Here is a 27817-nt window from a genome sequence, read left to right on the forward strand (position 1 = left end):
TCTAGCTCCCTGCAGCCAGGCCCATCTTCCTCTGTAAAGAGAGAGAGATTTTCTGTCTGCCCCTGGCTTCTCTGCCTTTATAGGGCCAGCTGAGTCTGTTTGGGGCGTGGCCCCAGCTGCAGACAGTTCCGCCGATCATCCCAACCTAAAAGCTGCTTTCTCCAGCCACAGCCCTCTGCCAGGGCTGTTTTTAACTCCAAGTTGCTACTGCCTTCCTTTTAATCTTCATTTAGAGTTGTAGGAAGTATAATCAGCATAGTTGTTATGATGACAGTGACTGCCATCAGCTTGTCTGCAGTAGGCTCTCAGTATTGCCAGCATCAGTGGTAAATTTTCCTAAAATTTCTTAGGGCTTGTCTTCCCTACTGGTGTATGTCAAACTAAGTTACGCTACTCCAGCTACGTTATTCACGTAGCTGAAGTCGATGTAACTTAAGTCAACTTATCCCGGTGTCTTCACTGCCTTGTGTCGATGGGAGGCGCTCTCCAGTCGACTTCCTTTATTCTTCTTGTAGAGGTGGAATACTGGGATCAACCGGAAAGCATTCTGCCATCCATCTAGTGGGTCTTCACTAGACCTGCTAAATCAACACCCACTGCATCAATTGCAGCAATTGTATTTGCACTGGCACGCCCACCCCACCTAGCATAGCCCACAGCAGCCTGGGATGGTTATTTTGACAGCTCTGGGATCCCCAATTTCTTTGTTATTAATAAAGTGCTGTCAACCTGATTATGTGAATGAGGAACTATGAGACTGCTTTATGACAGAGACGACTCAACCTCAATTAAGTAGTACTTGCTAGACAAGGGACATGGGTTCCAACTCCCAGTGAATGGAGAGAGGTTGGGGACTGGTGTGTGTACCTGATGGTCTGGGCCCCTTTTGAGGGCCTGGAACACCAATTGCACATCCTCCTTTCTCCACTGTTAAAGAGCAGAGCTAATTTTGATTCCATTAGGAGTCCATCTAGAGGTGGCTGAGCTGAATTCACTTTGGGCCAATGGTGCACCAGCACTGGGGCTCCCCTACTACAAGCTAAAATCACTAAGAGCTGAAATCACTAAAAGAGCTGAGCTGAGATCACTGAGCGCTGTGTTAACTAGTGGGGGAGCCTGAAGACCTATCGCTAAGTGGCTGGCAGAGCAGAGCAGTTTGCAGCATGTTGGAGCAGCCCATGGAACAGTGAGTGGAGTGGAGCGGTTTGCAGGGATGGCTCGCGTGGCTCATGGGTCAGCTGGAGGAGTGGCACAGCTGCTGTAGTGGAGCTGGTTGTGGTGAAGGCTGCAGCAGAACTCCATGGAGAGGCGGAGCAGTTGGCCCTGGCCCATGTAAGGTGCCCCTTAACACCTTGTGTGGGCCCCCCCTCCTATTTCCACCCAGGCTGGGGGGGTAAAACTCTGCAGATAAACTTTTGAACTCTGGGGTGGCACTGACCAGAGAATTTGGGGTGATTGGACTTAAGACCCTACGGGGGAAAGGATATTGCCAAACGTACTTGGAGGTGGGTTTTTGCTTATGGTTTGTGTTATAATCCTGTTTGTGGTGTTTCTCCAATGGGATGCCGCATTGTTTCCCTCCTTTATTAAAAGGATTTTGCTACATTCAGACTCCATGCTTGCGAGAGGGGAAGTATTGCCTCCTAGAGGCGCCCGGAGGGGGGTGGTATGTAAGTGTCCCAGGTCACTGGGTGGGGGCTCGAGCTGCTTATGCATGGTGTTGTTGAAACGGAACCCCTGGATACTGAACCCGGCCCTTGTTGCTGCCAACTCAGAGGGGCAGAAGGATTACACAGGCAAACAAAGCTCTTACAGTTTCAAGCTCTTACAGCGTTACAGTAAGAGCTATTGTATAATTTAATGGTAAGTAATAGACACACATTCCTTACAAGCTGTGTAGCTAAGTAGCCACTTAAGCCATCAGACCCTTTTTAGTAAGATATTCTAGGTCAGGTGGTGTAGAACAACCTTAGTGGTATATCATAAAGTAAGCAGAGGCTAAGAACTGATAAAGCAGCCCCACTTGGCCCTGCAGGAAAACATTGCCAGTCCAGCGTATGCTTTGCAGTGAAATTTTGACTTTCCTCATAGGGAGAATGCAAAATTTTCCCTTGGTCTTTGAACTGAAAATGCTACTAATTATTCCAGGTTTCCCTTACAAAGACAAAGTCAGGGAGACTCTCTTTTAAACCTACCTAGGGAACCGGATTAAAGGGCTGGCTCTACCACTGGGGGGAACCAGGGACTGGCTATGAAAGTCTGGCCTGGTCTACAGTACGCATTTAAACCAATTTTAGCAGTGTTAAACCGATTTAATGGCGCACCCGTCCACACTATGAGGCCCTTTATATCAATATAAAGGGCTCTTTAAATTGGTTTCCATACTCCTCCCCAACGAGAGGAGTAGTGCTAAAATCGGTATTACCATATCGGATTAGGTTTAGTGTGGGCGCAAATTGACGGTATTGCCTCCGGGCAGTATTCCACAGTGGCACCACTGTGACCACTCTGGACAGCACTCTGACGTCGGATGCAGTGGCCGAGTAAACAGAAAAGCCCCGCGAACTTGAATTACATTTCCTGTTTGCGCCCAGCGTGAGCTCTGATCAGAACGGGTGGTGATGCATCCCAAATCCAAAAAGAGCTCCAGATTTGCCGTAGGAGATACTTGGATTCTGATCGCTGTATGGGGAGACAAATCTGTTCTATCGGAGCTCCGTTACAGAAGAACGAAATGCCAAAGCGGTTGAAAAAAATCTCCAGGCTACACAGTGCTGCGTACAAGTGACGGAAGCTAAAAGAAATCAACATGGATGCCTCAATGGAGGGAGGGAGGGGTACTGAGGGACCCCAGCTATGCCAACAGGTCCACCAGCAGTCTCGGAAACTATTTGCATTCTGGCTGAGCTCCAGTGCGGTAGGTTCAAACACATTGTCCAGCGTGTTTCAGGGCTATAGCTCGTCAATTTACGCCCTCCCCACCACATGAAAGAAAAGGAAATCAAATCGTTTCTTGGACGTTTTTTTCAAGTCACCCTATATCTACTGAATGTGCTGGTAACATGATGCCTGGCAGCAGTGAAGCCAGTTATCCGCTCCTCTCCCTCCCACGTTGGAAGACCGTACATATATGAACTGCTATCTGTTGTCACCATCAGCATGAGTAACTCCTGGCTGGCCTCAGGTGAGAGCTGGCCGGGGCGCCTGGTGTAAAAATAGAATGATTTCTGGTCGTTCCCCAGTAATGGTACAGAACGGCTCGGGTAACTGTCCTCATCATAGCAACTGGGGGCTGAGCTTCATCAGCCCCCGCCTTTCCTGTGTAAAGAACAAGATTCTGTACTGCCTGGACTATCACAGCAGTGGGAGTACTGGGCTCCTCTGCCCCGCACGCTTAATTTTTGCTTGACTGTCATAGCCGTGGGAGACTGCCTCCCCCATTTTATCTCACTAACAAGTCACTGTTTTATTCCTGCATTATAACTCAGAACAAATGGGGGGACACTGCCACGGTAGCCCAGAAGGTTGGGGGAGGAGAACAACGGGGGGGTTGTTGTGGGGCGCTCCCCGTCAATGGCATGCTAGCTCATCATTTCTGCGGGAATCTGACACGGAGCAGTGTGGCTCTCTGATACACTGGTTTCTAGTACGTTGCCCCATATTCAGGCAGACTGACTCGTATTTTTTAGAAACAAAAGGAGGGATCTTGACCGGGGAGTCATTCCCAGTTTTCGCCTTTGTGCCCCCGGCCGACCTCAGCCAGGGCACCCATGATAGCAGCAGACAGTACAGAACGATAGATAACCATCATCTTACTGCCATTTACATGGCAGCAGACGGTACAGAACAACTGATAATCTGTCTCTGCTATCATGCAAAAGCAAACGAATGCTGCTGTGTAGCGCTGCAGTAACACCTCTGTAGTGGCATCCAGTACACATACGGTGACAGTAAAAAAAATGCTGAATGGGCTCCATGGTTGCCATGCTAATGGCGTCTGCCAGGGCAATCCAGGGAAAAAGGGCGCGAAATGATTGTCTGCGTTGTTTCCCTAAGGAAGGAATGAGTGACGACATTTTCCAGAACACACCGCGACAATGATTTTGCCCCATCAGGCACTGGGATCTCACCCAGAATTCCAGGGGCAGGGGGAAACCGGGAACTATGGGATAGCTACAGAATAGCTACCCACAGTGCAACACTCCGGAAATCGACGCTAGCCTCGGACCATGGACGCACACCGCCGAATTAATGTGCTTAGTGTGGCCGCGCGCGCTCGACTTTATACAATCTGTTTTACAAAACCGGTTTATGTAAAATCGGAATAATCCTGTAGTGTAGATGTACCCTCTGTCTCAGGAATGAGTTAATGAAACTGAGGGGAGAGACAGGATGTGAAAAACGTAGGACCTTAGGCTGGCAAGTAACTCAATATTTCTCCTGTCTCATAATCTAAAACAGGTTTAGTAGAGACTACATTTTTTAAAAAGAATGTTAAGTGTATTGAGATTTTCCTGTGGTGGGTCTGATTTCTTGTTTGACCCTTTAACATGTTTAATCATCCTTGTGCTGGTAAAAGACATTGTGTACTGAATTTATTTTGTTTGAGCTGCTTGTACTTTGCCACTGCAATAGCCAACAAGGTCCACCACTCCTTCTCCTCAATTTCCAAGCAAAATATTTAACTGGATAATTTGGAAAAGGGTGTGACTGACTAAAACATAAATTCCAAAATAAGATCTCTTCATTAAAAGTATTAAACACAAACTTAAAACATCTTTTTATAGTTGCAGCTAGGGATATTTGCTTAGAACACCTACAAAACAAGATAGCAAGAAGCAATAATACTTCCACAATATACAGCAGTCATTTATGGGTAATCAGTTTTTCTGTAAATCAGAATGTCATATTTAGCATATATTATAAGTGTCACATGGGTGGATGACACTAAAATCAAAACAGGCAGGTCTAAAACATTTTTAAGTAGCATTCAGGAAGTATAGATCCTATCTGAAATGCCAAGATTGTGTGTTCCAGTGTAGGATTTACCATCCACATATCATTTTTAATATAAAGATCCATATTTGTTTATTAGCATTTGATCCAAGTAAAAAAGATGAGGCCATTCTGAATGCTTTTGAAAAAAATCACTGTAAAATACCCATCCAACAACATGGTGTTGCGAAAAGTTTTTGAAAAGCAAATATGAAAACAGAAGGTTTATATTTCAAACCCAATCACTCTTTACTTGGAACTGCTTTGAAATACTCCTCCACTGCAATGGTGGAAACTCCTCCATACCAGTTCTGAAGCCAGATGTGCTCAATGTTCATTTTCATAAAGAACCATTCGTAGTTACGAGGCCACTTCCTCATAACTGGGTGCCTGAAAAGACAAAGAATTCCAAAAAGGTTTGCCAAAATGCACATCTAGTGGACTTCTTTCTTCAATGCAGTAGTTGCTAACTTTCTTGGGCAACTAGAACAGTTTACCTGAGTAAAATCTGGGCTGTACCAGGCAGGATCATTGACCTACGCTCATGTTCACTTGCAATGAACCTTGCTCCAAACCTACAAGTGGCAGCAAATAAAAGTGCAGGAAGGGTACTTGAGAGGCCCATCATTAAAAGGCAGATTTTGCCCAGCCCTTAAATAGGTGGAAAGTGCTGGCAGCGGACACAAGGGCCTTCATCCACAAAGGGACTTGGGTGTTGCAATGTGGAGCATTACAGTGAGTCACTTTTATGCACCTAGAGAGCCACTGGAACAACAATGGGATCCACAAAGCTTCGGTTAGGTGCCTAGGTCAACTATACAACAAATGAGGAGAGAAAGATGCCTAAGAATGCAATCCACAAAAGCAGCAGTCAGGGAGTTGCCTAAATTAGCCAATGGGAGAGTCTGATGAGAGAGATGTGTCCCAAGCCCTGCCCCTCTCACAGAGATCATCACCTGCCTATTTCTGCTTCTAGACAACAGCTTGGAACCCTTTCCTAGAGTCAGGCAGCTAAACCACTTCATGTGAGGATGAGCTAGGCAGGCACCTGACTCCACACACAACAGGAAGAAGATGGAGAGGGCAGTGCTGCCTACCTTATAACTTCTAGCTCAGGGGTGGGCAAACTTTTTGGATGAGGGCCACATTGGGGAATAGAAATTGTATGGTAGGCCATGAATGCTCCCAAAATTGGGGTTAGAAAGCGGGAGGGGGTGAGGGCTCTGGTTGGGGGTGCAGGTTCTGGGGTGGGGCTGAGGATGAGAAGTTTGGGGTGTAGGAGGATGCTCTGGGCTGGGACTGAGGGGTTTGGAGGGTGAGAGGGGATCAGGGCTGGGGCAGGAGTGCAGGAAGGGGTGCAGGTTGCAGCGGGGAGTGCGGGCTCTGGGATGGAGCTGGGAATGAGAGGTTTGAGGTGCAGGAGGGTGCTCTGTGCTGGGATCAAAGGGTTTGGAGAGCGGGAGAGGGATCAGGTCTGGGGCAGGTGGTTGGTGCATGGGGAGAGGCTTGGGGTGCAGGCTCTGAGTGGCACTTACCTCAGGCGGCTCCCAGAAGCAGTGGCATGGCCCTTCTCCAGCTCTTACGCGGAGGTATGGCCAGGCGGGTCTGCACGCTGCCCCATCTGCAGGCACTGCTCCTGAAGCTCCCACTGGACCACTTAGGATCTGGAGCGGAGCTATGCTGCAGCTTCCAGGAGCTGCATGGAACGGCCCCCGACCCAGCACCCCAGCTGGAGCGCTGGAGCAGGGCTATGCCGCAGCTTCTGGGAGCCACATGGTGTGGCCCCCAGCCCAGGGCCCCAGCTAGAATGCCAGAGTGGGGCAAGCCTCAGAGTCTGCTCCCCCGTGGGAGCTTGCGGGCTGGCTTAAAACGACTCCAGCCTGTGGGCCTTAGTTTGCCAATCCCTGTTCTAGCTCATTGGTTAAAACACTCACCTGGGATATGGAAGGCTTAGGTTCAATTCCCTGCTCTGTCTGACAGAGAGGAAAAGATTTGAACAGAGATCTCCCACCACTCAGGAGAATGTCCTAACCACTGGGCTAAAAGTTGCAAGATGGTGGTGGCACCACTACCTTGCTGCAAGATTTTGAAGGGGACTGATCCAGTAGGTGACCTCTGAGTATGCCTACCAGATTGGGCCCTGCAGGCAAGATTGATGTTCACTGCCTATTTTCCCCTGCTTGATAGATTGCACTGGGGCTTAAATGAAATGTAGGTGTACAGATGCCTAGAGTAAAGCAGCAGTATGCGTGCCAAGAGGCAGAAACTTAGTCACCTAAATAACTTTCACAATAGAAACTTTATGCCCCCAGTGAATTTAGGTGCCTACAGAGTTAGGTGGAAGCTGAGTGGGGGTTTTGTGGATCACAGTGGAGCCTAAAACTGGGATTTGGGCAGCAAAATCTGAGGTTCAGGCACTTAAGTACCTCTATTGATCTGGACCAAGGTGCCTTCATCCCCTTGCTTGGCTCACTTAAAGGCCTGGAAGAATTGCAGTCCTTGTGCTTTGGGGAACATCAGGATTACTGCTTCCCTAGTCCTGTGAGAGTGCATGGCACCTCAAAGGGGGTGGGGGAAGAGATGGGTCATAATTCTGTCCCCCTAACCACTAACCATCACACCTGGCTAGCTGCATGGAGGATGTTAAGCTGCAGCCCACAAAGGTGTGTAAGTAGCAAGTGTGGTGACACCTGGAAGCACCCTGAGACATTCAGGCTGCCTCCTGGATCTCCCTATGGGGCAGTAGACTTTATCACTGCCCCGTTCTATGGAGTGTGCCTGAATGGCGCAATCTTGTTTTGTGGAAGGGAGGAAAAGCCAAAAGTGTTAGTCACAGAAACCTCAGATATGACGACACATACTGATGGTAAGGGAATCACTCTTAATACTTTTGTAAATCCTAGAATTATATACAGCATTTTCTATCAAAGTGCATGTTGATCGCTACTTATCTGGATGGCGTATCTGACTGTCCCAAGAGTACCAAGATAGTCCTAAAGGCCTGGATAATTTACTAAGGGTATGGCTACACTTGCAGCTGTACAGCGCTGGGAGTTAAACCTGTCTTCGTACAGCTGAATAGGGAAAGTGCCGCAGTCTGGCCACACTGACAGCTACCAGTGCACTGTCGTGGCCACATTTGCAGCATCTGCAGTGGCATTGGGAGCCGTGCATTATGGGCAGCTATCCCAGCGTTCAAGTGGCTGCAACGTGCTTTTCAAAAGGGAGGGGTGGGGTGGAGTGTGACAGGGAGCGTGGGGGAAAGAGAGAGTGGATTTTTGGAGCCGACACTCTGTCAGCAGCTGCCTTGCAAGTTCTGACCCTCCTCCACCCCTCTTGCACTCACTGAAAGCAAGTAGCCCTCTTTGTTTTTTTCCTCACAGACCAGATAAGCAGCTTCCCCGAAAGGGACCACCCCCTCCCTGCCTCCCTCCCGCCACACTGCTTCTCTTCTCAAGCCCCCTCCCTTCCCCTCTCTTCAAGCAAACACTAGCTGTGGGCCTTCCAAAGAGAGGCCCCTGCATGTTTGCTCATTCACAGCAAACAGTAGCTGTGTTTGTTTTTTGATAAGCAGCTCCAGGAGCCCCGAGTTCACAACAAAACAAACAGAGGCATCAAAACAAAACAAAGAGAGTTATCTTTACTTAAAAGCATTATGGGAAGCTTCTGGAGGTCAGTTACAGCTAGTAAGATTATTTCCTGTTTACACTGGCACCCCAGTGCTGCAGCAGCAGCGCTATTCTCTTTATTCCTCTCCTCGAAGTGGAGTACATGCAGCACTGTAGCCAGGGAGATACAGCACCCTATATGCCTTGCCAGTGTGGACGGGAGTGAGTTACAGTGCTGTAAAGCCACTATCAGTGCTGTAACTCTCAAGTGTAGCCAAGACCTAAGCAGCCTAGTAAGTAAAGAGCAAGCCTGTTACTCCTGAGATCCTCAATCCCAAATGGCCACCTCACTCACAATTTATTCATCTCAAAATTGTAGGTATTACTATAGTACAGAAATATCACATACAGACCTAGAAAACATTGCTTGTTTGGCAAATTCCATTTCCTCTGGTGGTACCATGACCATCTGTCCTGTGAGAGTCAGTCTGGCACATCGTGGATCCTCAGGATCAATTATATTTTTTCTGCACACAGAGAAAAGTAATCATCTATAACAGATTGTTTTCTACAGCAGAGGTCTTTAAAAAGTTATTCATATTGGCTGAATATATAGCATGCTCTGGGTGAATATGAGCTCATGCTCACATATTTAGCAGCAGTAATATTCTAAGCCCCAGGCTTGCTTCTGCAAACCTTTACACACATGAGTAGTGATATTCCATGGGACTGTTCATGTGGGTGAGGAGTATTCACACGAACAAGGATTACAGGATCAGGTCCAAAGTTTGAAGCAAAACAAAGATTCATCTATTTTCTAACCATGCTTTTAAAAATAATTAATTATTAGATGATGTCTTCTGTCTATTCAAATTGTAATTGTTTTAATCTTTTATGTTGTTAGCTGATTTTCTGTTGAACTTTTATAGATGTCATTCTGTAGCAACAAAAATTAGGATTAGCCATCCATTCACAGAACTAGATTTAGAAATTTTGTGTAGATCTGTAAAACAATTTTAAGGTGCCACACCCAAGCACCTCAAAAATGTCACTGATTCTTGTCCACCCTTATCACACCACTATGCACAGGGTTTTGAGGAGGGTTAGTGAAATGGTTAGCATACACCCGAAACTTTCACAATTACAAAAATGAATGTAATGTAACTTTAGTTCCCTTCCTTGTAGCCTTCTGCTGTAGACCCACTTGCTTGTTTGTTTCTACCCTAGTGATCGGTTTACATCGCTTTATGTTTTCAAGGCTATCTGCATGAGGAAAAGAGCTAGAGTCTCACTATTTTTAAAAGTAGAACACTGATTCTCTGTTACATTTCTAGTTCATTCAAATTAGGGGGCTCTTGACTGCTCTCCAGCTCTGCCTGTACTGTAATGACGTTTAAAATAAATCACAAGTGTAGCTATGGGGCTGATTCTAAGAACGTAAGAACAGCCATACTGGATCAGACCAATGATCCACGTAACCCAGTACCTTGTCTCTGACAGTGACCAGTGCCAGATGCTTCAGATGGAATGAACAAAACAGGGCAATTTCGAGTGATCCGTTCCCTGCCATCCAGTCCCAGATTCTAGCAGTTTGAAGTTTAGGGACACCCAGAGCATGGGGTTGCATCCCTGACCATCTTGGCTGTCTGTTACATTGGTATAAATGAGGAGTAACTCCACTGCTGGCAAAATCATAATGAAACCATTGTGAGGGCCTACTTGCTTGAGAAGCTGTGTGGCCTCAACTTCCATTAGTTTCAAAAGAAGTTGAAATTGCTCAGCACCTCACATTGTTGGATCCTACACAACAACTTAATCAGGCCCAGAGACTCACATTAAGAAAAAAGCATTGCAGTTGTTGTTCTAAAGTATTTTAACCTAAAGAAGGAAACTGCAGTAAATTAAGCCTGATCTGCATGCAGTTTTACTCACAGATCTTGACTTGAACTCTTTAGCCCGAACCCTCACTGTATATGCAATTTGCCATTACTTTTTTTCCTTATAATTCTCAGTATGTTTCTGCTGCATGGAAACATATAGGAGTCTTCCTGCAGCTAATTTAACACCTGGAAATTCCCCACAGATGGTAATAAAAAACTGTGTAGCCTACCGGATAAAGTGTCTACTTTTATATGTGGGACCAAGAACATAAATATGCCAGAAAATAGAATGGGCTCATACTCAGCTGTGCCCAGTAAGCACTGGGCACAGCTGACAACATGAGCTGCAAAGGTACAATATGTGGTTCTTTTACCCTCAGGATGGTTTTCTACCATTCCCAGAAGCTTAGAGCAGCCTCATGGCTACCACGGAGCTCTTATGCTGACTGAGATCAATGTGTACTTTGATCATGCCTCCTCCCACCTTCTACATTCAGTGGGGGAAAGAGGGAGAGACCAGAGCTGGGGCTAGGATCCAGCTCAAATTTTTTATTTATCATTGGTTTATTTTAAAAAATTATGGTCTAGAAATTTTTCAGCAACATTTTTTAGAACAGACTAAAGAATTAGTGTTACTCTGAGCACTTGAAAATCTGCATTCCCCTGACCGGATTCTGAATTCAGTTATATCAGCGTAAGTCCATTGAAGTCAGTGGAGTTACTCCCAATTTACACTACATAACTGAGATTAGTGTAGCCCTCTGACTTTTTGTGTTTAATCTCAAGCTTGCATTAGCATAGTCTTATTTATTTAGTTAGTTAGATTAGTTTTAAAAATAAGTGAAAGAAATTTTTAACAAGCAAAATCTGTACCTGCAGAAAGTCAATTCAATTTTTAAGCCTGTTTCTACCTGCATGCAACTGACTATTTCTTCATTACATGGCCATCAGGTATTTGAAAAGGGAGTAAAACAATTGAACAGTGAGTGGATAAAAGCAAATTAGTTTGCAAGTGCATTTGTTTGGTATATCTTAGTTATTTGTTGCAAGTTACTTACAGGTAGAGGGAAATATAAAATGATATTCTTTCTTGTTGGAAGGTTAGATTTCATGGGACAGATGGTGGTGGGAGATTTGATTTGACTATGTGAGTTATAATCAAGAGCTATCAGAGAGCATGTTAGATCCTTCCTCCTAATTCTTTTATAATAAAGAGAAATGTGTACATAAAAAGATCAAATAATTATATCTGTTAATTTTCAGTGCCGGCCTACACCAAGAGATACGTACCTCAATATCTAGAATGTTTGAGCACGTACTTTCTCCTTGGTCTTTTCCTTTGTTTGTAGATTTCACTATGTTTTTGTCTCACTGGTTGGGCTGTTACATTATTTGAACATGTGATTAGTCTTTGGAATGGTTTGTTCAAACTGTAGTTTGTATATTTCAATTTTCAGAGTAGGGGAGTGCAGTTTGTTTTGCTGGCAAATCAACAAGCAAACTTTGTGTGACGATTCAGTTGGACAAAATACTAGAAAAGGACAGTGACACATCTGAACTTAGTACACTATGTTGTTATATTTTGGCATGGCTTTTATCACTGGCTTTTATCATGTTTTTCCGTTCTATAACAGTTAACTTTGTATCCTAGTCTTACATTGACATTGGTATTTTATCGAACAAAAGGCTTAATGTTCTGAAAGAAATCTACTTTTGCATTTTCTTTGGCATAGTATTCCCCTCACAATGTGCTTTTTTTTCTTTCTAAGCCCATGTACAAGCGCTAAAGTTGTAGCTAGCACAGTTCGGTCTCTAATGTGGACAAGTCCTGTGTTTTCAGTGTGTTATTGGTATAGCTGATGTAAATTTGGTACTTGCTATCCAGAAATAGAGGGATATACGCAGTGAGCCAGTGGCCTTTCTTCATTAATAAACTCCTCATGCATCTCAGTGGGATATATAGCTACACATTTAGTAATGATTCCTTGCCTTCTATATAAAAACATGCACATTCAGTCCTCACTCCTCAGATCCATCTTAGCTTTGTTGTGGCACAAAACTGAGTGGGAAAGTAAAAGTAGGTCTATGTTTGTGACATGGAGGGCCATTGGTGATTCATTGCTCTATTTCAGTAACTTATCAGGCCTGGCATATTCATTACATCTAATATGCTGTTTTCATGATATACTCAAAAGGTGGCATATAATATATAATTAAAAACTAATAACTCACTGATCATTAAAATTCTAGCATGATGTATTTATGGGATGTGTACAAAGAGTTATAAATATGCACCAGAATTATGGTCTTAAAATGTGTTTGGCAAGCAATGCATAAGCCCAGTTTGCCCTAGAGAAAGGAATGTGTATTTGTTTGTCTGACCAGCCTGTTCATCAGACAGAGACAATGAAGGTAGATTTACATAAAAGGTAAACAAAGCCATCAAACTAGCGAGTGGGAGAGATAGCTTCTTAACTATAAATAGTGAGGGTCTAAACCTCAACTGATGAGCAATTGAATCAACTGATTGTATACAATATTACTGCATTATAAAAGCATATCAAGTAAGGTCTTTTATGAAAGCCTGTGACACATTGGTGATTAATACAATTGTGAAATGTAGGCATTAATACAATATGAGGAATTATGGATGCACACTGATATGCTTTATAGCAGCAGTTCTCAACTAGGGGTCTGGAGCCCGCTGCAGGAGGCCGCAGACAGGTTTCAGGGGGGCCACCAAGCAGGGCTGGCATTAGACTCATTGGGGCCCAGGGCAGAAAGCTGAAGCCCCGTCGCCCAGGGCTGAACCCTGGGACCCTGAGCCTCACCACCCAGGGCTGAAGCCAAAGCCTAAGTAACTTAACTTTGCGGGGAGCCCTGTAGCATGGGACCCTAGGCTATTGCCTTGCTCGTTACCCCCTAATGCTTGTTCTGGCTTTTTTATGCATTAAAACAGATGTTGTAGCACAGCTGGGCCGTGTGAGTTTTTATAGCATGCTGGGGGGCCTCAGAAAGAAAAAAGTTAAGAATTCCTGCTTTACAGTCTGTGACCAGACACAGTGAGAAACAGATTTTCTCCCAGAGAGGAGGGAAGGCAGCTATCTACCTGTCTCCAATGTAAATGAAGCAGTGTCGAATCAAAACAGTGAAAGTCCTACTTACATATGAATAAACAGGGGATGGAGACTGCACCCCAGGAAGCCTTTCTGCTTCTGGAAGCAAGTTCAGTGAACTTTGGGAAGACAGCCTGGCATCGACACCCCAGCAAGGGAGAGAAGCTTTCTCTGAGCTTACTTTTCAAAGAATACAAATCACAGGTTTACTGGACTATAAAAAGAAAGGGAGAGAACCTCATAGTTATCTATCACTGGGGGGAGGGGGGGGAGGGAATTAAAAGGGTCAGAGCTCTTCAAATCACAGAACACTGGATCCTTCAGCCAAGGGGGCTGAAGTCTCTCAGAACTGAATATGGGTGAGAAACCTGCTTAGGCAAAGACTGTAACTTGCTGAAATTAAGTTTTAGTCTTAGAGGTGTATTTTTACTTTTATTTGTTTGTAACCATTTCTGGTTTTATTCCTTATACTTGGTGTCTGTTAAACCTATGACTTTTTGTTTGATAAAATTGTTTTCCTTTTACTATAAACCAATTCAGTGCTGTGATTGAAATAAGAGTGTTTGTCCATCCCCCATTCAATTAAAGAATTGCAGTGTATTTTCTCTTTAAAGTAGCAACATACTTAGTAACTTCTGTGAGTGTTCAGTAAGAGGGCTGGATGCTGCTGGGAGTCGTTTCTGGGAAACTTAGGAGTTGGGGCTCAGAGTTTGTTACCTAGGAGGCAAGGCTGGAATGGGTAGAGTCCTAAAGAGTTGCTGGGCAGGCAGACAAAATAACGTCAGGGAGTTGTCACCCTCTTAACAGCCAAATTCTCACTTGCTGAGACTGAGAGGAGTTACACATTATCTCACAAATCTGGGAACTTCAGCGGATTGTCACATTGGAAGGTGATTTTGGGGAAGTTTGGGACTGAGGGGGATTTTCAGTCACCCTCCAAAATACCTGGGCAGTGGAAGCCAGGCTGCGACCTACATGCTTGAATGAGGGCTTTTGGTCAGCAGCACAGCATTGAAGGGATCCAGAGTTGCTGGGCAGGTGGTGACACAATCCCTTAATGGTCTGGGTTGAACCCCAAAGCATCATAAGATCATATTTGGTAAAGGAGACAAAGGAATCAAGATGGATACCATTTACATAAAAAGATACACACCTTGCTAAAGAGATTAAACAAAGCCAGACTTAATAGGAATCAGACAAAAGCTTATGCATTTTATTAGAGCTACATTATTGCTGATGTACATACATTGGTTTAGAGAGGTTATCTCAATTACTCATCAGGTTTGAGAAGAGGAAAGAATTGATTTACCCAATTTTTCTGCTCCTGGGGGACAAACCATGCATTCAGCACTTGATTCTGGTTAGCTAGTTGTTTATGTTAAGCATGTGTGATCAGTCCTGAAGAGAGCTGCATACAAAAGCATTCACTTCATTCCAGTCCTACAGAAAAGAACTATACTATCTGCTTTAAGCCCTAAAAGAAGCTGTCACTTTTGATCATCTTATGGTAAAAACCATATACTGATGAAATATCTCTAGGAATTACACAATGCTCTGAGGTGCACACCAACAAATATTTTCATTTTCCATCCATTTCACTTCATTCTATTTCCACCCATGTTGAGTCATGGTTCAAAAATGACTCAGAGCAACGAGTGCCACCTACTTATTAAAATATTTACTTGCATGTGAGTACACCCAACTCTAGTCACTGCAGTCACCTCCTGAGTTTTCACTGGATAATTCCCATCCAAAAATTAGCCAGGTCCAGATCTGACAAAACTATAATTCAGAGTGGTATGGCTACATTAACACCCAACAAAACAGAGCTTTTGCTAGGAGTAAATTCCAATGTTGAGGGCCCTGTCTCCACTGATAATGTTCTGTCTCTTGCTCCCACACATGCAAATCTAGGGGCTGTTGAAGATTCCTTTTGGCATCATTAGTCACTTCCACTTGGCTCCAACAGCTCAACATTGAGATGAGGATCACAGGGTTAATTTCTATGCTGGAAATATATTCTACACCAGTGGTTCTCAAACTAGGGCTGCCACTTGTTCAGGGAAAGCCCACTCAGCTGAGGGATGTGTTGGTCACCGCTTCCCGCAGCCCCTATTGGCCCGGAGTGGCGAACTGCGGCCAGTGGGAGCTGCGATTGGCCAAATAAGCAGACACGGCAGGTAAACAAACCAGCCCGGCCTGCTAGGGGCTTCCCCTGCACAAGCGGCGGCCCTAGTTTGAGAACCACTGTTCTACACCATAAGAATTTATTTTCTAAAGTCTACAGAAGAAAATGTTATGCCCTCAAATAATTATCATGATTGTGTATTAAAACACATAGCACTTTGATTTTATATTTAGAAAAGCACAAGTTATGTGCCTTATATATGCTATCATAATTCAACCCTGAAGGATCTGAAACAAAGTATGTATTAGCGTTACTAATCTGTGTGGTACGAACATCAGACAAAATCTCTATTGAAAGCAAAATTCATAATCTGAAAAGCTGCTGCTGGCCATCAGCTTGATACTGCAGGGTACTATTGCCCTGCCTTCCCCCTGATTTGGACAAAAAAGAATGTTCTTTCTCATTATTCCTTCAGAGTTAAAAAGGAATCTTTATTTTTGGATGTAGAGTCTTCCATTTTAAATCAAAAGAAAGTCCCGAGGTTAAAGAAAAGAATGAAAAAATGGCTTTTTTGTACAGAATTGATTTCTGTGTTTGGTCACATGCCTATTTTAGTTTGGTTTAGATCACCCCACAGTTCCTAGAAGAACTTCCTCCCTAGGCTGATTTTTCTTTCAATTTAAGTGCTGTTGGTGTGCTTGACTGTCTTTGGTCATACAAATAGCAAATTTCTATGGCTGAATTACTAATTGTGGTATGTAACCTATCGCTTAAATCAGCCTCTGTGCCAGATGACTAGAGGATAGCTAATGTAATACCAATTTTTTAAAAAAACTCCAGAGGCGATCCTGGCAATTATAGTTCAGGAAGCCTAACTTCAGTACCAGACAAATTGGCTGAAACTACAGTAAAGAACAGAATTATCAGACCCATAGATTAACACAATATGTTGAAGAAGAGTCAACACAGCTTTTGTAAAGGGAAATTATACCTCACCAATAATTCTTTGAGGGTGTCAACAAATGTGGACAGGGGTGGCGGTGTACTTGAATTTTCAGAAAAGCTTTGACATGGTCCCTCACCAAAGACTCTTAAACAAAGCAAGTAGTCATGGAATAAGATGAAAGGTCTTCTCATGGATCAGAGAAGGACCGGGATATCATACAGGAAGATCTGGATGACCCTGTAAACTGGAGGTTTCAGGATGAAATATAATTTAATAGTGAAAAGTGCAAGGTCATGTATTTAGGGATTAATAACAAGAATTTTGGTTATAAATTGGGGACACATAAGTTGGAAGTAACAGAGGAGGAGAAGGACCTTGGAATATTGGTTGACCACAGGATGACTATGAGCTGCCAATGTGATATGGCCATTAAAAAAGCTAATGCTGTTTTAGGATGCATCAGGCGAGGTATTTCCAGTAAAGATAAGGAGGGGTTAGTACCATTATACAAGGCACTGATGAGATCTCATCTGGAATACTGTGTGCAGTTCTGGTCTCCCATGTTTAAGAAGGATGAATTCAAACTGGAACAGGTACAGAGAAGGGCTACTAGGATGATCCGAGCAATGGAAAACCTATCTTATGAAAGGAGACTCAAAGAGCTTGGCTTGTTTAGCCTAATCAAAAGAAGGCTGTGGGGAGATATGATTGCTCTTTATAAATATATCAGAGGGATAAATATCAGGGAGGGAGAGGAATTATTTAAGCTTAGGACCAATGTAGACACAAGAACAAATGGATATAAACTGGACACTAGGAAGTTTAGACTTGAATAAGACGAAGGTTTCTAACCATTAGAGGAGTGAAGTTCTGGAACGCCTCCAAGGGAGTAATGGGGCAAAAGACATATCTGGCTTCAAGACTAAGCATAAGTTTATGGAGGGGATGTATGATGGATAGCCTAATTTTGGCAATTAATTGATCTTTGATTATTAGCAGGTAAATATGCCCAATGGTCTGTGTTGGGATGTTAGATGGAGTGGGATCTGAGTTACTTCAGAGAATTCTTTCTGGGCTGGCTGGTGAGTCTGCCACATGCCCAGTGTTTAACTGATCACCATATTTGCGGTCAGGAAGGAATTTTCCTCCAGGGCAGATTGGCAGAGGCCCTGGAGATTTTTCGCCTTCCTCCGCCTCATGGGGCGGGTCACTTGCTGGAGGATTCTCTGCACCTTGAGGTCTTTAAACCACAATTTGAGGACTTCAATAACTCAGACATAGGTTAGGGGTTTGTTATAGGAGTGGGTGGATGAGATTCTGTGGCCTGCATTGTGCAGGTCAGACTAGATGATCATAATGGTCCCTTCTGACCTTAAGTCTATGAGTTATTGGTTAAAAGATAAATAAATAAATAGGAATAAATAGTCAGTTTTCACAGAGGAAAGAGGTAAATAGTGGAGTGTCTAAGGATCTATATTGTGACTAGGGCTGTTCAAGATATTAATAAATTATCTGGAAAACAGGGTAAACAATGAGGTGGCAAAGTTTTCAGATGATACAAAATTACTCAAGATAGTTAAGTCCAAAGCTGACTGTGAAGAGTTACACAGAGATCTCACAAAACGGGGTGACTGGTCAAGAAAATGACAGATGAAATTTAATATTGATAAATGCAAAGTAATGCACATTGGAAAATAATCCCAACTATACATACAAAATGATGGGGTCTAAATTAGCTGCTCCCACTCAAGAAAGAAATCTTTGAGTCATTGTGGATAGTTCTCTGAAAACATCCACTCAATGTGCCAGTGGCAGTCAAGAAAGCTAACAGAATGTTAGGAACCATTAGGAAAGAGATCGATAAAAAGACAGAAAATATCATCATGTCACTATATAAATCTATGGAATGCCTACACCTTGAATACTGTGTGCAGTTCTGATTTCCCCATCTCAAAAAAGATATATTAGAATGAGAAAAAGTACAGAGAAGGGCAACAAAAATGATTAGGGTATAGAACAGCTTCCATATGAGGAAAGATTAGAAAGACTGGAAGTGTTTATTTTAGAAAAGAAATGACTAAAGGGGGATATGGTAGAGGTCTATAAGACTATGAATGGTACAGAGAAAGTGAATAGGGAAGTATTATTTTCCCTTTCACATAGCACAAGAACCAGGGGTCTTCCAATGAAATTAATAGGCAGCAGATTTAAAACAAACATAAGGAAGTATTTTTGCACACACACCATACAGTCAACCTGTGGAACTCATTGCCAGGGGATGTTGTGAAGGCCAAAAGTATAACTGGGTTCAAAAAGAATTAGATAAGTTAATGGAGGATAGGTCCATCAATGGCTATTAAGAAAGGTGGTCAAGAACACAACCCCGTGCTCTGAATGTCCCTAAACTTCTGACTGCCAGAAGCTGACGGGATGGATCACTCAATAATTGCTGGTTCTGTTCATTCCCTCTGAAGTATCTGGTACCAGCCACTGCCAGAAGATAGGAGACTGAGCTAGATGGACCATTGGTTTGACCCAGTATTGTCATTCTTACGGTCTTATGAATTACATGATTAAGCAGTGAATTTTGTATGGCATAGCAATAGCCAATTTTATGTTAACAGTCAGCCCCATGAAAAGAGGATCACGGCATTAGGTAGTCTCAGTAAACACAGAGAAAGAAACTGACCTTGGTGTACTAGACTGGAATTTTCTACAGTTGGTTATTTAAGTGTAAAGAAAAAAAGAAAACAATAATTTAGAGCTATATTGTGTGTGCTGCGTGGTGATGATAATAGGTTTCATATTTAACTTTCTAATTTAGTAGTTGTGTGTTTGCTGGATGGATCTTTAAATATGGATTTTGGAGTAACAGTTACTGAAGTCTTTATCCTGAATGTGACTAAAGAGGGACAACATAAATACTAGAGAGGCAAAGATGTTCCTGTGTTACAAAATTGGGATCTGAATCTAAACTTCTGCAAAGTTCAGGGGTGTTTGGATTCAGGGTTTCTGTGCAGGCCCATCTCTAGCAAATTCATTTGCCTTTCAATTAGATTTTATAACTTGTCTTACTGTATTTACTAATTGTCAGATATTTAGACCAAAATCAGGGTTTGTCTGAAGGTGTAATGCTGAATTTCTGGCATTCCGTTCCTTTTCATGTTAACAGACTGTAACCTCACAAATACAGGATTATGTGGATCAAACAAAAGGTTTGTTCAAAACACCAGCATCTGACCTAATAGTAAAAGGAAAACAAAAAACATGACTGACCTAGAAAACTGCTTTTTGTCAGAATGTTCTTTTCACTTTTTTTTTCCAGTGTGGAAGTTAGTCTATGATAGTAAGTTCTGTAACTATTACTACTTTAGGAGGTCAGTATTTGGCCCTGCTCCTGGACACACCTTTGCATGTGCTTAACTTGACTTCTGTGAGACTATTCACATGCTTAGGTGTTTTCAGGATCAGGGCAATAGTGAGGCCTGGTACTTTGCTAAGAGAAATGCTCTAATCTAAGCAGCTCTTGTGTCAGTCTTAATTTAAAACAATGGTATTTCAGGTTTGTTTTTTTGCTTCTTAATCTAAAGCCCAATCCTGCTCCCACTGAATGCTGTAGGAACAAGATCGGGCCCTTTCTCCTTTTCTGGAGAGTGAGCTATTTTATACCAATTCATTCCAGGAATGGCCTTTTGCCATTTAATTTTTTGTCCCTCTTTTTCCCACTTACAGCCCTTCTTCAGAATAACACCTACCCTTCAACTGGTATCCTCTGAAGATATTTGTTAATGCTATTCCATGAATGGGCCATCAGGGAGTGCTCTAAAAATCAATGCCCCCTATATCCTTCTGGGAAATGGAAATCTTTTGATCAGTGATGAGGAATCAAGATTATAATCACAATATCATAATGTACTGCTATTAGTTCCTACTAGGATGGTGCTATTTCCCTCATTCTTGCATGACTAGAAGTTTTGTTTCTGTTATTAATTTAAGTTTGGGTTTTTCAGATTCTCTTTCCAATTGAATAGGCATAAGACTGTGAAATCAATAAATTGGATACCAGTCTGATATGTGAACACACATCACCTGATATTTGTTAGTTATAAAAAGTCTATTAAAATGCCAACTGTGTATTGTTTCTAAAGCTAGAGATTTATTTTGTGTAGAATAACTCAGAAGTATTCCTTAGCAGAGTGCCAAACTGTTCCTAAGAGTTTTGATTGCTTTCAAGTTTTCTTCCTTTTTTATAACTTGGGGTATGTATATACTCTAATAGAATTCTGCATGCAGACAAGATACAGGACCAAATTCGTTGTTTGCATACTGGGTCCAACCTTTCTCATCGAATCCACTCTTTGTTTAGCTATTTTGTATAATGGTTCTTCAGTTTTAAAATGAATGATACCCTTGATCAAGACAACTTCTGTGCAAAATACCTTATATTCAAAATTCATACAATGGAACTTTCTTATGCAAGAAATAGCTATTCATCTCACTATTTCGCTAGCAGTGGAGAGAAACATTGAGCTGGCAGACACTGTAGGCCATGTTGGGCTTGTAGATCTTGCCTCTGAGATGGTGAATGGGTAGCAGGGAAGAAAATCACCTGCATATAAAACAATCCACTCATTTAAAACCTTGCACTGAGAAATGTAGGCCCTAACCTTCTGATGATACTAACTTTGGGGATAGTGCTAGGTGCTTTGATGTCATTGAGACATTTCTGCTGCATTGATACTGTTCTGCTGTTTACAAGGCACTGTCCTTATACCTCCTACATACACACAGCAGAAGCGCTTGCAATGCCAGTTCAGAAGGGCCTATGGTATGACAGTGTCACCAACAGCACTGTCAATACTAGAGTTAGTACTGGAGGACACAGAAGAGCACATTGCACAGACAGCAAGGAAGACCCCGGGTATCCTGTGATTCTTGGTTGTGGAATTGGCCCCAGAGGCAGATCTGTGCAGCAGTATCCAAACTATTACTTATTTTAATGTCTAGCTCTTAGGAATGTGGAGAAAACTTTAGAAACGTGAACTGAATGTAAACCAGTGCATTGGTATCTTCGTGTATTTGAAGACAGTCCTAAGCAAGAGCTTGCATAGACGTGTACGGTCTTGGTCATCTCAACTGGGGAATGACTTTGACATCGAACAAAAACAATTTAAATACCAGCAATTGATAACTTTTTCACTGCCAGTCAGGTTACCCAAACATCTATGTACTTATCACTCAGGGGATGCAGTTGCAGATATGGAGGTGGAGGTGACAGTTGGCTGCTGTCAAGGGTTGCTTTTCTATCCCAAAAGTTAAAATCACCTTTGACCCTGCTCACAGAGGGAAGGGAAAGGAAAGAGTTATCCTCTCCCACTGCCCAAATTCCCAACCGCTTCCTAGGTGCAAAAGCCTGTAGAAATCTTTTCACGCATGCCTAGGACCAAAAACTCCAATGGTGACTCATCAGCTTCCAAATTTTCCCATTTCCTCTCACAACTTGTCCAGTGCAGTTTTGCATTAATACTAAATCTGTGCAAATGGATAACTTCAGAAATAATGTAAAATACACTGAGCGTAATATCCATATAAATAATGCAATGAATATCACAGTGATTCGAATATTTATGTTCATATTGAATGAAATAGCAACAGCTACATTTTAATTTACTTGCAGCTGATACCAAACTTAAGGTTTGCCACATTATTTAGCACCAAAGTTCTACAGACAGCTGCTGCAGAATTTCAGTTCTGCTGGCTGCAGAATATACAATGCCTTGGTCAAGGCTGTCCCTAGGGCGGTGTGGGGCCTGGAGCGGAAGTGATGAATTCGTCTTCTGGGGATGATCCCCCTGAGCCAATCCACTGTCCCATGGGGCCCCCCAAAGCGTGAGGCCCAGAGCAGTCGCACCGGTTCGCCCTACACAAGGGACAGCTCTGGCCTTGGTCATAGGTGAGAGCAGCTTCTGGAGGATCAGCATTAAAGGGAAAATGGCAGAGGTGAGTTTTAGTACCTCAAATAACTAACAGTTACTAAATAAGTATATAGTAAACATGAAGTTTCAAAGGTTTTTCAGTATTTCTATAAACTGTCAATAGTCTTTCTGACTGCTGCCTATGGACTGATAAGTCCAAAGCAGGTGGTTAAGTCTGATGAGGTCAGCTGTACACAAAACCAAGATTTTCATAAATGGTCACTCAAAGTTAGAGTCCTATGTCCATATTTAGGCACCTAAATTGGTGGCCTGATTTTCTGAACTGCTCATCACCAGCAGCTCTTATTGCCATCAATGGGAGCTGCAGGATGTCCAGTATCTCTGAAAATGAGGCCACTTATTTAAATGTTATGAAAAAGAAGCCTAACTTTAGTCATCAAGTTTTAAAACTCTTGGTGAAGATATTCAGCTTATCATTTAAATGCATGAGAAGGTTGGGAGAGCGAAAACGTACAATTTAAAAATAATTAATTTTAAAAATATTAATCAAATGTTTTAAAGAAAGGATAGAACTGTCCTTACAGCAACTTTACAGTTCTCCTGACTTTCTTATGCTTTCAAAGGGTGAGCTACATTTTCTCTATCTTAACCTCCATCAGACCCTCAAAATGAAAGCCTCCTCTTTGACTATGAAGATATTGTATTTAAGACAATGAAACATTTTTAATGATACTAGACCAGTTCATACCCTCTGAAAGTACCGGTAGCTGTAATGCCATTGAAGTCAGTGGTGTTGCACACTGGTTTTATGTCTCTTACTCTCTGTAGTTAGATGTAGATATTAGAATATACTTCATATTTCGGCTTTGCCTTTAAGAGATTGTGCTGAGGCATTTCTGCTATAATATAAAACAAATCTGTGGAGATTCTAGCTTGTGCTGGGGGCCAAAATAACCTCCATCCAGCCCAGAAGTGGGAAGCTGAAAGGGTGGCATAAAGCCACCATTGTTCCCCCTTCATGTCAGATGTAGGAATCAGGGTGTAAGGATCCACTGACTTCATTAGGCTTTGGATCAGACCTAAGCATCTAACATTAAGAACACAAAAACACAGGTACCCAAAACTGGAGGTCACTTTTTTAAATGTGCGGCCTAAAATATTGTCCAAAGCCAGAATGGGTGTTTGTCAAAGCAGTGTTTGGATTTCTTGGCTCTTGTTCCTGTGCTTAGATGGTGCCTCTGCCCGTATTGCTTCAGTTTAACCAAAAGTATTTCAAATAATGTTGTACAGTACTCACAACACAGAAACGTAAATGCTATCAGAAATCAATTTGTTTTCATTGACTGCTGTCAGAAAGACAGACTGCTAGTACCTGCAGAATTCTCCTTCTGCCTCTGGGAGTGTCAGCGAAGCCACAGAGTTCTTCATGAGATCTGTCACAGTGTTGTCCTTTGGAGTCACATAAAAGAAAGGTATTCCAGTGCTGTTATTGATGGGCCCATCACTGACTAGTAAACAATTCCCAAATGGTACACCTTGGATCTGAGAAAATCCAGACAATCAATGCTTTAAAACTTTGCACTTATACATTAAGATGGGGACTTACTCAAGGTCAGTAGCAGAAATGGGAATAGAACCTGTGGTTCTGGTTCCCAGCTTCCATTCTCACCACTAGACCCCACTGTTTTCTAAATTAGATTTACTTACCATACTGTTGTGGTAACAAATCTCTCTCCCCTTCCTCCCATCCCCGATAGTGATATGGAGAACTCCTTTTCTTTACATTGCCAAACATTTAAAAGGAACTAGCAAGTACTAAAACATTAGTATTAAACATTAGTATTAAACATTAGCATTAAAAAGCAATCATGAAAGCATCTGCCCTAGATGGCACTGATATATTTTCTCAGGAATCTAAAAGGATTCGTATTCCAATTCAGATTTTGATTAATTCTGATTTTGGCCCCCTCTGCACTGAGGTTTTAACCTTGCTTTGAAATGTGGCCACACTGGCTGGCCAAACTATAGAAGAAACTATTTTAGCTAGAACTGAATTTAAACACAGTTCCAGACAACTCAGCATGGATGGGGCCTATAGGCCATCTAATCCCCAGTCAGTAGCAAAATGTCCATTGACATGCATGGGCACAGGAGCAGGCCCTACTGTGTCAGTTTTTCAAAAGTTGGCTCTCCTGTCCCCTGACTTGTACATGCACAATGAATATTCCATGTGCAAAAATTTGCACCTGCTTTTGCAAAGGAGACCCTGTGTTTGTAGCTCTATTGCCTAAGAATGACAAGGGATAATTTTCTCTAACATGATAATTGTCTCATGTCTTTCATCCCATTAGAAATCACAGTAGCGGATCTACACCTTGTATTGCTGGTGGTTTTTTTTTTTTTTTTATAATATATCTTCAGGTATGTAATTTCAAATGACCAATTAGATGTTAGATATTAAAAATCATAATCAATATATTGAGTTAATTCAGTATAACCAATGGGTTTTTGTAACAAAACGTAGTTAAACATGAATAGTTACTGAGAAAACCATGGGTGATACTAACCTGGATCACATGCTTTCCATTTTATGATGTTTATACACTTTTAGTGTTTATATACCATCTATACTGCAAATGATAAGGGGTATTTTTTATGAAGACACATATCTAGGAAACCAACCAATCTTATCAAGATTTATAAAATAAAAAATAGAAGTTGTCAATAACATTAGAAATTTCAATCACTTAAGTTTGAGTCTTTCATACATGGTAAACTTTACAGTTTACATTCAAAAAGGAGCTGTGAGTCTAGGCCACATAACTCAAAATTCACAGCAAAGACATCACACCCATGAATTACAAGTTTTATTATGAATCCATTTTTCGGTATTACTTATGTATTATAATTACGGACAGCAAATTGCACATATTTTAATAAGATGGATTGTAATTCCATCAAAGGTTTCTGATGAGAGAATAAAGCATAACAGATAAGGTCATATGATTTAATAGCATATTTGGAACGCTGAGATGGAATTAGAGACTTCAGATGTACAACTGGGAATATTTTATTAATGATATTTTTTCTAGCTTCTGATGCTTTGCATTTCACCAACTGCCAGGCAGCTGCTTCTTTACTAAATCTTTCCAGAAGTTTTACTGGGTGCTAACTCTTTCTTTCTTTCTTTCTTTCTTTCTTTTCCTGTGTGTCAGTATTATTGAAAGCTAATGTACAATTCAAACCCATCTTTTGAAAAATGGGAGTATTTTACAGCTAGAAAAATAATGACCCAAATTCTGCATGGTGTGCCAGCTGCTCAGCATCACACAGCTGACAAAGTGGTCCTAAAGTGGGAACAGATGCTCAAGGTAGGATCACCCCTATCAGTGGTGTAGCTAGGAGTGTAAGTGTGGGTGGGCCGCAAATTATTACAGACAGGCAATATTCCACCCACACATTTCCTTACAGACATGGCTTTGTTTTTGACTGGCTAAAGTCTTCTCAAAAACTGTCTATTTGCCCAGTAGGATGCACTATAAAAAAAAATCCCAATATAAATTTACCATACTTGAACTTCGCATTGCATTGCCCCAACATGGGCAGAGGCTCCCTGAGCCCCATGGAGCCAGCCTGATATGGGAAGAAGGAGTTGGGATCTGGTCCTGGAGGCCCATGAAGCCGGCCTGACATGGGCAGAGGGAGCTATATTTGGGTGAGACCACCCAGGTGCAGCCCACCCAGGCCCACCTGTGGCTACTCCATTGACCCCCAAGCAGGCATATCTTCAAGTGGCTGAGAGCCAGTGCTGTAGCTTCCACCCCCACCCCTAGTGTAGAGAATATAGCGGAAGCAAAAGGAGCGCAGCTGGCATACTCCTTATATCCTGTGGATCCCTGGCTACTGTATCAGCCCTTTGGGGCTGTTGACAGCCAGCATTAGTTATAGCAGGCTTTAGGCTGCTCTATATTATGCTGGGGAACCAGCAGGACACACAGCCAGCCCAGGACTGGGGGAACACAAAGGCATCCTTCTGTGAGCTCTGTAGTGTGTGCTCCTTGGCCTGAACAAAGGATCTAGCCCGATGTTTTTCTCTTCTTTTTCTGCATCTTGCCAGGAGGTGCTGTTCTTTAGCATCTCTCTTCTATTGTACTGTAAACATGATTTCTGTTCCTAGAAATCTTTTGCAGAGAAGCAAAGCTGGGAATGTTGCTTAAATTTGTGGCACCAGCACTGTATTTTTACAGGCTGATTAAATAATATTACTGACAGCTTTTATTATCTGCATATTTTGTAGCTGATATCAGTACGTAGTTGATTATAAGACAGTAAATACTGTTCTTCACAACAGTGCTGGGATGCTGTTATGTAGTTTTGCATTATAATAAATTGCTAACGCTAGTAAAGAATTTCTGTAATTTATATACTAAATGCTTTCTCAAAACAGATTATTTACTGCCTTTTACAGAACAGTAAAATACAAGCAAGCAATGTGCAAGCCCTCTCCCACTGTCAGTGGGTAAATCCAGTATTCAAAGAGAATTGTCAATGTCTAGCAGAGGATGTGACTTACGGTACCTTTTCCTGGGTGGACTCGGTAGCCAAGAAGCCCCAGCTGTTATAATGGGTCAGGAAACGGGCAGTTCTGCTTGCCTGCTCCTGAGGAGTAATGCTGTCTGTTCCTTTGACACTCTCTCTCCTATAGGAAAACATCCTAGAAGGAGAAGAGATTTGTTTGGATCTCCCAGCCACTGGCCTTGACCTCATTTCCCCATCTTCCTTGTAAACAGAGGCTGGGTAGCTCTGCTTCCAGATGCTAGTCGTGTCTTCCAGAAGCGCAGGGAGAGCCTCCTCGTTTGAGGAGCTATCCAGTTCTTCCTCCACCTCATTGGTAACTGACCACGAAACCGAGTTGACTATCACATACCCCCAAGCAGGAGACAGCATCACACTGCACCACAGAACCCAGGAAAGCCAGGATATTGGTGTAATCCTTTTCCTCAGCTGTATTTGACAGCAGCACACAGACATTTTGTAATAAACACTCCACGCTAAGATCCACACTGAACCTTGCAAAGCCTGAACCTTTGGAATGATAGCAGCACCCTCCTGTGGTGAAAGCTGGCTCAGAGATGGATTAGATTGAGTTTACACTCTTGCTAAAGCATCAACAGCCTGTATAACTCCCTGCATAGAAAGTCAACCCTG

At 42.5% G+C, this 27817-nt stretch overlaps 1 protein-coding gene across 1 annotated transcript; it reads right to left on the minus strand.

The window, feature by feature from the left end:
• Positions 1-4355: 4355 nt before the first annotated feature.
• Positions 4356-27682, minus strand: CREG2 (cellular repressor of E1A stimulated genes 2). Its single transcript, XM_032793956.2, has 4 exons — positions 27188-27682; positions 23982-24151; positions 9017-9130; positions 4356-5385 (listed from the first exon to the last, which is right to left on the minus strand). The coding sequence occupies exons 1-4, from the start codon at positions 27638-27640 to the stop codon at positions 5238-5240; spliced, it is 885 nt and encodes a 294-aa protein (XP_032649847.1). The 5' UTR covers positions 27641-27682; the 3' UTR covers positions 4356-5237.
• Between the last annotated feature and the right edge of the window lie 135 nt (positions 27683-27817).

Source organism: Chelonoidis abingdonii, chromosome 1 (genome assembly GCF_003597395.2).
Source record: "Chelonoidis abingdonii isolate Lonesome George chromosome 1, CheloAbing_2.0, whole genome shotgun sequence".
In the NCBI taxonomy this organism is placed as follows: Eukaryota; Metazoa; Chordata; order Testudines; family Testudinidae; genus Chelonoidis; species Chelonoidis abingdonii.

Excerpts from the sequence above, each read along its gene's own strand:
- CREG2 (XM_032793956.2), bottom strand. The coding sequence starts at position 27,640 with ATGTCTGTGTGCTGCTGTCAAATACAGCTGAGGAAAAGGATTACACCA. Across the intron at positions 24,152-27,187 it reads CCGAGTCCACCCAGGAAAAG|ATCCAAGGTGTACCATTTGG; the intron begins GTACCGTAAGTC and ends GGATTTTCTCAG. Across the intron at positions 9,131-23,981 it reads GCAGAAGGAGAATTCTGCAG|AAAAAATATAATTGATCCTG; the intron begins GTACTAGCAGTC and ends CTCTGTGTGCAG.